The sequence below is a fragment of the Stegodyphus dumicola genome, chromosome 8, assembly GCF_044657685.1.
Source record: "Stegodyphus dumicola isolate Sdum_Otavi_A_Nest chromosome 8, ASM4465768v1".
Taxonomy (NCBI): Eukaryota; Metazoa; Arthropoda; class Arachnida; order Araneae; family Eresidae; genus Stegodyphus; species Stegodyphus dumicola.
Genome location: NC_140775.1, coordinates 107,238,140 through 107,252,940, shown reverse-complemented (window position 1 = coordinate 107,252,940; position 14,801 = coordinate 107,238,140). Strand labels below are relative to the sequence as shown.

At 30.3% G+C, this 14,801-nt stretch overlaps 1 protein-coding gene across 7 annotated transcripts in view; it reads left to right on the top strand.

Moving 5' to 3' along the window:
* The window catches only part of LOC118203952 (retinoblastoma-associated protein-like), a 168,095-nt gene that overhangs the window by 93,087 nt on the left and 60,207 nt on the right, over positions 1-14,801 (top strand). For 6 of the 7 annotated variants that reach the window (XM_085822242.1, XM_085822237.1, XM_085822238.1 and 3 more), the window contains one exon: positions 3,171-3,221. The exons of the other annotated variant lie outside the window; for it this stretch is intronic. In XM_085822242.1, coding sequence (XP_085678368.1) covers positions 3,171-3,221 — 51 coding nt within the window. The remainder of the gene's footprint in view (positions 1-3,170; positions 3,222-14,801) is intronic. 7 annotated transcript variants of the gene reach the window in all.

Sequence of the window (14,801 nt, the reverse complement as noted above, 5' to 3'; positions counted from 1 at the left end):
CAAATGTATTTTATTAGAAGTATGAACTTTCTTATGACTAGTATCTATTTAAGATGACTACTGCTAAAAATGACCAGTATTTCTGACAGCATGAATAAATATTGATATTATTCTCTATTCCATACTCAGCCTTTTTTTTTTTTTGTTTCAAGCCACATGCATATATTTAGGATGCTTTGTATAAAACATATAAAATACATTTTATTTTAATAATATACAAATAAAAAATATAAACTGATGTATCCAAGTGTTTGTATAAAAATTAACATGCTTTTGTGTATGGGACAGAAATTTTACTATTTTTGACAAATCAAGTCTATAACTGCTACATAATATTCTTAATGCAACATCAAGGTGAGAATCAGTAAGTCAAATTTCATACATGCCGTTTGTATATTTCATTTTAGAGTAGGACGATTCACAAAGGTGTGTTGCTGAACAAAATATGAGTAGTTTTTGTGTCCATTTCTGTATGATCTTGTCTTTTTAAGGCCTTAATTTTAAAAATTCAGCATAATCCTCTTTCTTCATTTCTTTAAAAATACTCTCCAAATTCATATTATTTTTAAGTTTGATGAACTGTTCAAAGAGCATTGCATAATTGTATTTATTGCTGCTAGTTTTTACATTCTGTGAATCTCGTGTAAACTATAATTCTTTCTTAATATTTTTTAAATCTTGAAATCTGCTCTTAACTTGTTCTCTTTTGAATAAAACAGATAAATTAAATCATTTGAAATTATTATATATTTTTCAGGAGATATTTAAATACCATTTTGTTTAACTTCCATTAAATTGAAAAATAATGTAGCATTTGCTTTCATAGTTTCTTGCAATAAATACTTAGTTTTTTCAAAACCAAATACTTTGTTTGTTTTATTTTCACCCTGTAAACCATGAGAGATTAGTTTATTTTAATATTGCATAGAAAGACTAAAAGACACTGTCGTCTATCAGTTTTTAATTTAATAGACTTTTTTGTATTCTTGTAAAAATAAATTAATTTCTCAGTGTAAAGGGGGAGATGTTCTAGAACACTTCTTTGCTTAACCATCATATTGTCAAGGAATGCAGAAGAGTGTCATTATGATTTCTGACAACAAATTTTTAAATTTTTTGTGATTTAGTTTTTGTGGATAGATGAAATTTATTCTGCTAAAATTTCATGAAAATGATTCTAGATTTATCGAGACATCTAGTTCACAATAGTGATGGCAGTTTTTACTGATGAATAACTCAGTGAAATGATTAAAGATCTGTTAAATAATATTTTTGTTTTAATAAGGAAATAATTCAGTCTTCAGATCCCATCATTGATGGACATCCTTTCTGTGCACATTTAAATCAGTTTATATCAATATGTAATTCTTTTCCAGAAATGTGCTATTAATGTCAATATAATCTTTGCCTCTGGTTTCATTCTTTTCAAGAAGAAATTTTGAAAAATCTTCATGAGTTAAAGTTTTTTCATTGTAGTGTCTAATAAAAATGAAGGATAATAATTTATTGAAATGTCAGTGCTAGAATAAGAAGTTAAAATATCTACTTTTAAATCTTCCTTAATGTAACTGGAAATGTGGCTTGCAACATACTCTGTGTGCCTAAGGCAGGTAGAATTTGAGATTTGCATGAATTTATGCAGTATATGATTTTATTGCTAAGTGTATTAAATATTACACTGGGCACATTGATGAAATATTCTTTCACAACTCTACATCAGTAAATGGTTTCGTATGTATGCTAAGTATGCAACAAATTTCATAGCCACTGTATCTTGTGAATTTTTTAGTTGAATAGAATTCTTCTTGAAATTAAAAAAAAAAAAAAAAAAATTAAACTGTCAGACATTAATGCAATTGCCTAACTACAGCAGTTCATGCACATGCATCACAAGGTTAGTTCAGACAATGTTTGCATAATCATTTATCCATGTTAGTGTATTAGACAGTGGTCAATGTTTTAATAATTGTAGCAGGGCATCCTAGAGTTAAAGCTTTAGAAGACTTGTCGAACTTTAACTTGTATTTAAGAAATTTTAAATTTTATGCTTGCACAAATGATGCTGAATCTTTGTTTGCAAAAACTATAAATAAATGTCATTAATTTTATCATTTTTCAGTATTTTGTAATTAGAAACAGCTCCAGCAATTTTGGAACCTTAACGATCAATTGTGTTGGGACCTGATATAAATTAAGCACAATAATAATTCAAAGCAAATGTACCTTTATTTATTTACTATGTGCCTAAACAATTTAGCTGGCAACTTTAAAAAATAGACAGTCTAGGCTTAATAATATGATTCCTTGTTTCCCCGCATCATTATTCCTTGGTATCATTATCACAATTTGCCTGATTAGTTAATGACTCTTTGAATGAATAAAGCTGTTTATGTTAATTTTTTTGTTTTCTATCTGTATAGCATAAAACAAATCAGTATGTATGTACCATTATTATGAATTATTTCAGAGAAAAATTTATGATTTAAAAATATGTTCTTCAAGTGAATAAATTCTCTTATGCTATCCTGTTTTGAAGGCTGCTGCTTCTGAAAATTATCAAGTATAGACAGCATTTGTTACAGTAGCACATTCGTTTCATTTAAAAATAATAATAATAATAATAATAATAAAATAAATAAATAAATAAAAAGAAAACTTATCTTACCTCTACTTCAATTTGATTGTTTCTATGGTAGATTTCATTTTAAGAATGTCCTTAATCTGAAATAATACTTTAATTTTCAAGACTGAATCTGAAAATTATATTATGTACATTTTATTCCGTAACTTTGTTCTTTCCAATATTAATATAAATTTACTATGTTGATAAATCCTCTGGAGGGCAGGCCATCTTATTTTTATTTCCTTGTCCTTTAACATTTTTTTTATATAAATCTAGAATCATTTTCATGATCTTTGAAATATCAAAATAAACATTAAATAATTGTTTTGTGCAAATCAAAGTAATAAATTACATGTGATTGCAGGGATTTACAAAATGGTTCCAGAAAGCATTACCAGTGGTTATTGACTTACATGTTAAAAGATATTTGTGGTATTTTATCTTATTTATCTAAAGAAGCAAAAATTTTTATTTTATCTTAGTTGTTAATGTTATATGAATGAAAATATTATCCTTTAATCTTTTTCAAACTTTTTGACATTTTTAGCATTTAAAAGAAACTGAAGACAAAATTCTTGAATCTCTTGCTTGGCAAACTGTAAGTATATCTGGTACTCTTCTGTTATTAGTGCTGGATGTGGAAATGTATGTATGCATGCATGTGTATATGTATATGCATATATCTGTGTGTGTATACAGTATACATGTATGCTTACGTACATAAGTACATGTATGCTTGCGTACATAAACAGATACATCCATGTATACATGCATACAGTTCTGAATCTGATCCCCCGATAACAGAAGAGTACCTTATATCTATTTTAGTATTTGTGAAAATAACCCAATAGCTTCTACATTTTCATATAATTTGTTATAGAACTAGTAAAATAATTTTTCTTTTGCTGATGAAAAATTTTGATTTCATTTGCATTAGCTTTCATTCAGCTTTTAAATTTCAGATGATACTCTTAGTATAATAGTATTTTAACAGTTCTGTATATTACAATATCCATATTCATGCTTGCTTTTTTGAAAAATATATATATATATATATATATATATCATGTATTCAAGGCAGAGCCAAGATTTTCTCTTCACTGCTGTAATACTAAATTTAATGTATTCGTCTTCTTACTTGTTATAGTCAGACTCATTTTGTATTCATTGTAATTAACTGGGTACAGAGCTACTATAAAAGATTCGTTAATTTTCAAAATGCTATACACTCAAAAGTATTACATGTGCAAATGTGAGTAATATATTTATAAAAATTACCTGAACGGTATATTGGTCAGCTATTGATATTTTAAAGCTCTCATACTGGCAATTAAAATAACTGATTGCATTTCAGATATTTTTCTGGCATATTTATGCAATTTTTGTAAAACATTTTTAATATTATATTTATCTATATTAATTTAATTTTTAAAACCATAAGGCACGTTTATCAGAATCATGTTTTAAACAATAGAAATACTGAAAATGATCTTGTCACATTTAACCAAAAAAGAATTTGAAAGGGAAAGTTTTTTAAAGTTATAAGGTATTTCTCCCACATTCTTGGTTTCATGGTGTAGTGGTTCTGCACACTGGGCCGGTATCCAGAGGTCCATGGTTTGATTCCAGGCAAAGACGATTCCTAATTTTTCCTCTCTTCTGCTTCCAAAAATTACCTAATGTCTCTACAAAGTTTACCTTTTTAGTCTGCTGATTGGCCAGATTTGCAATGTGTTAGTCTAATTTTGAAGTAAGAGATGTCTTATTAAATGTTAATAAAAATCTTAACTTCTTCAGTGTTCAATTTTTTAATGGAGAATATTGATCTGATATTGAACACCCATAATTCAAATCCAGGTCATCAGCTTTTTTTATTATTATTATTATTATTTTGTTAGATTAGACTTAAATAATATGTACTGCTGTTTTTCTTCGGAAACAATAGGATATTAAAAACCTGTATCCAGCTTTGTACAGTTTTGGATTGTATTTTCAGATGTAGATATATATACTAATGGTGAATGAAATAACTATCATCTGAGTTAAGGTTCAGTATTGATTATAAGTTTAATCAGGTATAGTCAAAGATAAATGCAGTTAGTTTGCTAAAAAATTTAATTATAAATTCTTATTCAGTAATTAGATAGACATTATATTTCTTATTCACTAATTAGAAATTGTTTCTAATTTCTAACAAGAAAATACATATAATATGTATGTAATATATTTGGATAGATTCAGTTAAAATTTTAAAAACATGTTAAGAACCTTTTATTTAGAACTTGGCAACCTTTTGTACACTTCTGCTAGAAGGCAAGAATTGCAATTCTGTATGAAGGCTAATTATTGAAAATCGTCTAAATTGTATATTCAAATAATATGAATATCTTAAAAACAAGAGTTGTCTTAGATGCACTTCATATTTATTTAGAAAAATCTAACATTGAAAACGTGATATTTTCAACAACTATTTATTTCTGAATTATACTATCAAGTCTATGATGAGAGCATTAAGAATGCCGTAGTTTACTTAGACTGTGTTCTGGGATCCCAATTAGATTGGAACAGTCATGTTACTTTAGTTAAAGTAAACATTAAAAAAAAAAAAAAAAAAACCCACTTGCAGGTTTGAAAAGGTGAGCCCGAGCAGAATGGGATTGCAGAAAGAGAAACTCTTTTGACCATATCTAGGATTTAGATTAAACCGGTTTTCAGATATTGTAATGAAATGCCGTTCCTGCTTCTATAGAGGGTCATTAACAAACTAGAAATTTTACAAACCCAAATTGAGGCTGACTATTGCTACAGTTAAAACATCACCTATTTGTGCCAGACCTTTGCTCAAAGACATAGTTTCTGTTAAGTTTGACACTAAAAAATTGCCCTGACTTTATTACAGATGATAATAACAAATACTTATGATCATAAACAATTAGAAATCCTAAAACACAATTAGGTTTTAATCAAATTAACTACCATCCAACATACATAATCTTATCTAAGAAGCTGACTTGCTAGCTGGGCAATGATATCGTCTCAGCGTTGTGGTACCAAGTAAATCTTTATTTAATTACTAGTGCAGATAAGCAGAAAATTAACAACTTTCAACTTTTGTTCACTAAAGAGAGGTATTCCAGTGATTGAGTGGGTATTTGTCATACTGATAGTTTTATGATAAATACTGGGGCTAGAGCCTACAGCAGCCTTTTTTCATTCAATTTTGCTTTTAATGTATATAAAAAACTTCGATGTGTAACAGGAAACCATGTTCATAGCTTTTTGGCAGTTAGCTATTTGCAAAAACAGATGAAAAAGAGGCCTTAGGCTATTCCACTTATGAGGCCCTTTCACCTCCCATCTTTAAGTTTGTAAATTGCATGCAAAATAATAAAATCCATCATTAATGTGATATATATCAATATGTTAAATGAAACATGTTGTGATTGGTTTAGAAAAAAGTTTAGAACACTTATTTGGACATTTATTCTCAGCATCATATATAGTACTTGTAACAATAACTCATCAAGCATAACACACAACATTTACAATGAAACAAAATTCAAATAATGAAAATCTTTGACTATGAAAATAAAATACGCAATAAAAACTATCATATTTTCTATCAAATTAAATTAAATATATTCAATACGTTGAAGATTAAAACAAATTCTATTCAGATAAATTTATTTCATAATAATTCGCATTTAAAGTTTAAGTATAAATTTCAAGTTTTAAACTAAATCAAAAATGGAACTTTATTCAAACAAAATCCAGATCACAAAAAAAAGAAAATATCAAATTGTATATCATATTAAATTTTATGTTAATAGTTATTTTATTAATGAACTAATTCAATCCAAGTATCTATTAAAACAAAATAGTAGATTAGAAGAATTTCTTGTTAAACTTTTTCACACACAATTCTTCTATAAGTTCATCAAAATCTGTTTTTCCGAAGGTCTCATTTTCAGTGCATAAAATACTCAAGGAAGACAACCTTGTCTGGGTCATTGTGCTTCTTAATTGATTTTTAATATTTTTAAGTCTTGAAAATGACCTTTCTCCAGTACAATTATTGACTATTAAACTGAGAAACAGCCGTAAGATTGATTCCACATTGGCAAACGTCACTTGAATATTTTCTTTGAATATTATTTGATACAAGTCTCAATGCAACAATGTGGAATTTTTTGAAGGCTTATGCATTTGTATCACATATGTGTGGAAATGAAATAGTTCTTCAATAAGATTTTGGTTGACATCTTCTGGGTATTCTTGCATTAACAGCTCAAGACTTCTTTGAAGTTCTACTTTTGATAATATAAGATCAACAAGAAAGGAAAATATTTTTACTACATCATCATAAACAAAAGCTCTACTTCCTAAATTTGATTCTAGTGCATCTAATATAGGAATAAATGATTTAATCCTAAATTTATCTCTTGAAGAGTGTTTGTCTAAGGCATCAAGGTCAGACGAATATTTTTAATTCCCTTGCCTTTTACTTCTTACTATCCTTCTGGCAGCTCTATATTCAGTATTTGGCAATGTGTTTTTTGCTTGTTGCTCAAGTGCACCAAAATCTTCCCTAATTCCACGTAAAATATTCAAAAGTGGCCTGTACAAATATGCAGAACTACTAAGTAAAATATTAGGGCTTTGAAGAATTTTATTTACTTTTGAAAAATGTCTGAGTATTTGGTTCCAGAAATGGAGCATAAACACAAATTCAAATTCTTCCATCTTCTCTAAAAGATTGTTGGCCCTCAATCTAGTATCACCTTTTGTATTATTATCTGAATGTAAATAATTGAGTGCAACAGTGATATCATTATAATTTTCTAAAATAGCTACTGTAGCTTTTGCGAGTGCCTCCCACCTAGTGTGTGATAAATATTTAGGCACTTTTAGAATGAGGTTTCAAATGTGATTTCAAAACTGCCCATCTTTTTGTGAAAGACGAAAAAGATATAAACTTCATTCACAACATGGAAAAAATTAACAGCATCAAGGCAACAGTCAACAGCTGAATGACCTACTAAATTTAACACATTGAGCGCCAAGCGTATTTCTTAGGCAATCCCGCTCTGGCCATGCATGCCACTTAAAAGTGCTGGTATTGTAGGGCCAGCGATTCTTATCGCAGTAGAAGATAGTTTACGTTTGGAACATGATTTCTATAGGCATTCATTCAACACGTTACGCGCAAAGTCTGTTTTGTATATAGTTACATTCTATAGAAAGATATTACGAAGCAGAAAATTAGCATTACTGAAGTCCGGAAAGAATTAGCTCTATCCCTTACAAGTTGTGAAAAAGAAGATATTCCATCGAACAGAAATGCAAGAATATCTAAAAAACAACAGCATAAACTCCAAAGAAAACCGGGAAAAGCCTCTGAAGTACAGAAATATTGTAAATTATGGTATGATAAAAATGCAACTGAAGCTGGCAGAGTAATGGCCAGAAAAAAGACTAAGACAGTTGTCACAATTTGTAATAGCTGTAATGGAGAACCATTTTTAAGCTTACTGTGTTTCATTGAAATCCATTAGTCCTGTAATGAATCAAAATTAAGTAAATTTTAAATAATTTTTCTGTAATTCCATAAAACAGGGTAAATTATATAGTTATATATCATGTTACACGCTGTCAGCCAGTAGTGGTCAACGCGGCCTAAACGGAAAGTCTAGTGTCAACCACAGTCTAGTGTCAACCACAGATGGCTGACGCGGCCTAAACGGAAAGTCTGGTGTCAGCCACAGATGGCTGACATAGCCTAAACGGAAAGTCTAGTGTCAGCCACAGATGGCTGACGCGGTCTAAACGGAAAGTCTAGCGTCAGCCACAGATGGCTGACGCGACCTAAACAGAAAGTCTAGTGTCAGCCACAGATGGCTGATATGGCGCTCAACGTGTTAAAGATTGACCGGCACATGGAACAAATCTTGCGAGCTAGTTTTTTTCGATAATTTTTTGCTGCATACCATTGTATCTACTAGAGATATTGGCTGCATTATCATAAGACTGTCTTCTGCATTCTCTGAAATCAATTTCATGCTCAGTAGTGATATAGTTAAATACTAAATCAGCTATGCTTTTCCCTGAGTGATCTTTTAGCTCAAGGAAAGTTAAAAATCCCTCAGTTGACAAACCGTCTTCAGGTGACACATATCTAATAATTAAGGTCAACTGATCAGTATGAGAAATGTCAGGAGCAGAATCTATTGAAAAGCTATCATAGTCAGCTTTTTCCACCTCCGCTTCAATTGCGTCTTTCACTTTATTTACCATAAGTTGAATAGTTTCCTCACATATAGTTTTAGACAGATATGAAGGTTTTCCTGAGCCAGTATTTCCATATCGATCGATACGATCTCTTAAAAATGGATCGAAGTTTGCTACTAGTTCGAGAAGACCAAAGTAATTGCTATTATTTGGATTTCCAAACTTGTAATTGTCTCTTCTGAATGGTAAGCCTCGCTCTGCAAGAGTGCAAATTACAGCAAAAACTCTTTCTATAATGTAATGCCTGTAATGCTGCTCTTTTCTTATTTCTTCCTCTAGCTTTGAAGTTAAAGTTTTTCCTTTTGCTCTTGTTAAATACATTACCTTAGCATTCCTATGATTTTTCTGAATTTTCATGACTTTGAATGATAGCAGGGTTTTTTTCAGTCATTAAACCCTTCAGAAGTTAATGCTGTTGTAGAAGTTGCAATATTTGGAAAGAATTTACCAACAAAGCAAAAAATGCGGCCTTTGAGGGAGAGTACACAGTCCACAGTGATACTGAACTTGAGAAGGGCCGTTCTCTACCCAGTATGATACGTCATTTTGCGATAAATTTGACCACAAGCCAACATCTGTTACAGTTGACATATATTTGACATCTCTATCTAAATTTGCAACATCTTGAACATGGTGTTTCTCATTAGGTGCCTGAAAAAGTTCTGAATATCCTTATTATTTTCTTGTGGCTTGTTTGCATATTCATGTTCAGCAAGTTGCTCTTGAATTACTTCCATATTTTCACTTTGAGTTGGTGCAATGGCCATGTCCTCATATAAAACGTGCTGCATTGTTTCCAGTTGAGTAGTACTAGTTGGTACATGCATGTAAACAGTAATCGGTGTTAGCTCCTTTGCCTCATACTCTTGGAGCTTCTTTTCTTGCGTTTGCAAGTGCCACTTTCAAATCTTTTACTCATTCCTAGATTAGAATCTAGAACAAAATATTTGAGTTATTAATTATTGTGCATAAATAAAAGTTAATTATTTATTACAGCACAAAGTCTGAAATCCGGATGTCCATTATCCAGAATGATCTAAAATCTGGACCTCAAAACCAACAGCAATGCTTTTCTTGTAGGCTTTATGCATGCGCATTTGATTCTCCCTCTGTGCATAATAAAATATCTGGAGAGCCCCGTTTCTTAATTTCACTTCAACACTAAATAAAATACCTTGTTATTGAAGAAACAATCATTTTAGCATAAATTTGAAAATCAGTAATATGGCTCCGTTGCTGCATATCTGCTTGGCATACATCTGAAATCAAAACATTCCACATAGATGCATCGTTGATCTGACCTCAACCTGGCAAATCATTATTTATTATGCATTCCTTTCATCATCGCATGTTTGTCAACACATGAAACTTGAGTAATGATTCATGTAGCGATGCCTAAACAATTTTTTTATGTTAGTTTGAATGACAAAGGAGTATGGTAACCTTTTATGTTGACGTTACACTTGGCGATGATTACAGATTTAAGTTAAATGTGCTAAAAAATATTCACTAGGAAAAATTTAGCAAAACTTTCTTTCCATATGGATTGTGTTGATGATACTCATAGGCCCAAAAATTTCATTTAGGACTATTTGAATTAAGAATAACTGATTTGTTGTTCACATGAACCCAGAACCAACACGAGGGCTCGTAAGGCCCTAGCACTCGACACAGCAGTTACAGTTACAGGCCGTGTCGCAGAATTTAGGACCCACAGAGACTGCATCAGGCAGTAAGATATCTAGCACCAGCCCTCAATAAGACTTAAAAATATATGTGGGAATTTTTTTACTCAGAACTCTTATGAGCCTTAAGCATGTGCAAGAAATAGGCATAAGTATAATAAATAACTAAAGTAATACAATGCAAGCTTAATTGTCCCCAGTGTGCGATAGAAGCAAGATAAAATTTAATGGAAAAACTTGGCGTTAGTCACCAAGTACATGATGCATAACCAAATATGTATAGTAAACGATAGCTAAATTTGATGATAATAGCCGTGAATTTGAAAGGTTTTCGGATATTGCGAAACAAAGGTGAAATTTTCCAATTGACGGATTTTGTAAAGAAATTGGGAGAAGCGGTAATAAATGAAGATGATATCGAAGAAGTTTTTCATTGTGATGACAATGCTTCTCAATCATCAATCAATGAATGAATAGCGAAATCTGTAGTATGGTTCTAGATCCAGAAAATATCAATAGTGAAGAAAGTGACAGAGAAGTTACTGAAAACGAAAACATTTTAATTGGCAAGTTACTCGGAATTCTAGACACAGCAGTTATGTCTATGTATAGAATTAAAGAGAAAATATTAGCACAAAAAAAAAAACAAAGCAACTTAAACAACTTAAATTTAAAGAAATGTTTAAACAAATAAATATTAAGCTTTTTTTTTTGTGTGTGTGTGAATTTTGATACCTTTTAGATCAGTGTTTCTCATCCTTTTGAGTAACGTGTACCATCTAAACAAAAATTGAAAAACTTTAGTATTACCACTACATTTTACAACGATTATTTTTCAGTGTGGCAATATAATATTAAAAAACATATATTTTGCCATTTGCACAATTTATTGGCTGCATTAAATTTGCACACATAAAAAAATATTAGATTAAAAATTGGTTACCATTTGAATTATCAAAATTTATACTTTAATTCTAAAATTTAGTGTGGAATTTGGGCTTGTTTAAGAGAGATCAATTTTTACGTCTACTTATTTTACTTAACTTTAATCATAAATTAAGATCCAATCTTAAATTTGTTCTGTATTTCTTTTTCAAATAAAACGGGAAGAAAATACTTGTTCATACAAATAGGTTGTGCAAAAAGGCAATAAAAATTTAACAGCTTTATTTGAAACGCCTTTAAATTCCTTTTTTGGGTTTAACCAAAAGTTAACAAATGTGTTATTTGTACAACCTTGAGTTAGAGTTCTATCACAGGAAATTTCTATCAATTGTTCTTTTTCTTCACGAGATTTTTTAATTTAATAGTTAAAAATACTTTGTTTCTTTCAGTACCACCTATTTTTCTCTTGCATACAACCAGGGGTACACGTACCCCTGGTTGAGAGCTCCTGCTTTAGATCATAAATACTTCATTATTTCATAAATCATGATCTCATATTTTTAATTTTATAATTTCTGCATGCCATCTTACTAGATTTAAACTGATGATCTAATATCCAGAAAAATCCCAAATCTGGAATCACTAAAGTCCAGATTTTGGACTTTGTACTGTACTAATACAAAAAATAACATTTTACATATTTGAACTGTGGTAAGTTTTCTTTTGTTACAATCAAACTTTTCAATAAAAATTAATTTTCAAATAATAAATAAAAGTAAAACAAAGATTTATTTACCTGAATAGCATGTCTCTTATAATAGTCATTGTTTATAAAATAAAATAATAAATGTTAATTTCATAATTTCTGAATTTTGAACGCTAATGAATTTTAAAAATATTTCCAAAATATTTTTAATTCAATAACGAAATTAAATTATTTTTCAATCAAGATTGTATGGAACTGTTATTTTGTCTCATTGAAAAAAATAGCAATAATGAATTTTAGTATATATACAGTAGAAAGTCTGAAATACGGACTCGGGACTTCAGCGACTCCGGATTTGGGATTTTTTTCGGATATTAGATCATCAGTTTAAATCTAGTAAGATGGCATGTAGAAATTATAAAATTAAAAATATGAAATCGTGATTTATGAAATAATGAATTATCTATGACCTAAAGGGTATCAAAATTTACAAGAAATTTACAAGATTAATATTTATTTGTTTACCTTATTAAACATTTCTTTCAGTGTAAGTTGTTTAGGTTGATTCGTTTTTTGTGCTAATACTTTCTGTTTAATTCTGTAGACAGACATAATCTCTTTTTTAGTTACATTGTTGGAAGTTCTGTAACTGCTGTTTCGAGAATTCTGGCTAACTTGTCAATCGAAATTTTCTTGGTAATTTCAAAAAAATTCAGTAACGTTTCTGGCACTTTCTTCACTATTGGTAGCCGTATTTTCTGGATCTAGAACCATAGTATAGATTTCGCTATTCATTAATTGACTGATGAATGAAAAGCATTGTCATCACAATGAAAAACTTCTTTTATATCATCTTCGTTTATTACTGCCTCTCTCCCTTTCTTTACAAAATCCGTTAAATGGAAAATTTCACTTTTGTTTTGCTATATCCGAAAACCTTTAAAATTCACGGCTATTATCATCAAATTTAGCTTTCGTTCGCTATACATACATGGCTATGCATCATGAGCTGGGTGACTAACGACAAGTTGTTCCATTACATTTTATCTTGCTTCTTACGCGTACTGAGACAATTAAACCTGAATTGTATTAGTTTAGTTATTTATTATACTTATGTCTATTTCTAGCACATGCTTAAGGCTTATCAGAGTTCTGAATAAATAAAGTCCCACATGTACTTAAGCCTTATTGAGGGCCGGTGCTGGATATCTTACCACCTGATGCAGTCCTTGTCATTCCTAAATTCTGCGACTCAGTGTGGCCATACGAACCCTGGCACTGGTTCTGGGTTTATGTGAATAACAAATCAGTTATTCTTAATTCAGATAACCCTAAATGTAATTTTTGGGTCTATGAGTATCCTCAAATCTATTTTTAGCATATGGAAAGAAATTTTTGGTAAATTTTTCCTCGTCAATATTTTTTAGTGCATTTAACTTAAATCTGTATTCATCGCAAAGCGATAAAAACGCTCATCGTCAACATAAAAAATTACCATACTCCTTTATTATTCAATCACTAACATAAAAAATTGTTTAGGCATTGCTACATGAGTCATTACTCAAGTTGTCATGTTTTGAGAAGCATGGAGTGATGAAAGGAAAGCACATATGCAGCAATGGAGCCAAATTACTGATGGGTACAGTTGATGGGATGATCGTTTCTTCAATAAAAAGGAATTTTATTTAATATCGAAGTAAAATTAAGAATTGGGACTCTCCAGATGTTATATTATGTGTGGAGGGGGGAGTCAAGTGCGCATGCATAAAGCCTATGAGAAAAACTATGTTGGCGGTTTTGAGGTCTGGATTTTAGACCATTTCGGATAATGGACATCCAGATTTCGGACTTAGTACTGTATATATATATATATAATCATGAAAATATAAAATAAAACACATATTATACATTTTAAAATATACAAATTAAAACGTATAATAATAACATAACCTATTCTGCGAAATAAAGATATTGTCACAAAAAATATTTTCAATAGTCTATAAAAACTTCACTAAAGTACTGTACCTACTGAACTCAAAAGGTAAGAACTAAATAATCATGTTCGCAATCCTAAAATAAAAATCTTTTCTTATAACATTAACACGTGTTTCATATTATCGAAGTAACACGAATATAACCTAACATTGGGATAGCAATAGGTCTGTTTGTTTGTCTGTTCCAATCTGCACTTTATTTATGCAAGAACAAACCAGAGCAATCTAGTAGTATATACAAACGAACAGACCCAATGAGCCGAACATATTGATCTCAACCAATACATTTTTATGTTTGTTTATTAGTCCCCGCATAGAATTTTTCCTTATTTTCGGTTCAGTGTTTTAATGTTCACTGTTTTTAGAATAGTATAATTTTAATTTTGCTAACAATTTGAACATAGGCCCCTCTTGATCTTGAGGCCCTAGGCTGAAGTCTAGTTAGCCTATAGTAAAATTGGGCCCTGAGTGTATGATTGTTGTGAGCTCTGTGTGTGATTGTATTCCTGTTCAGTGGATTTCTGCTCATTATGGCTTGGAAAGAAATGAGAAGACAGATTATGTAAGCAAGAAAAAGCACTCATATTCTCCAAAAATGCATAATTATTTTAACCGATCAC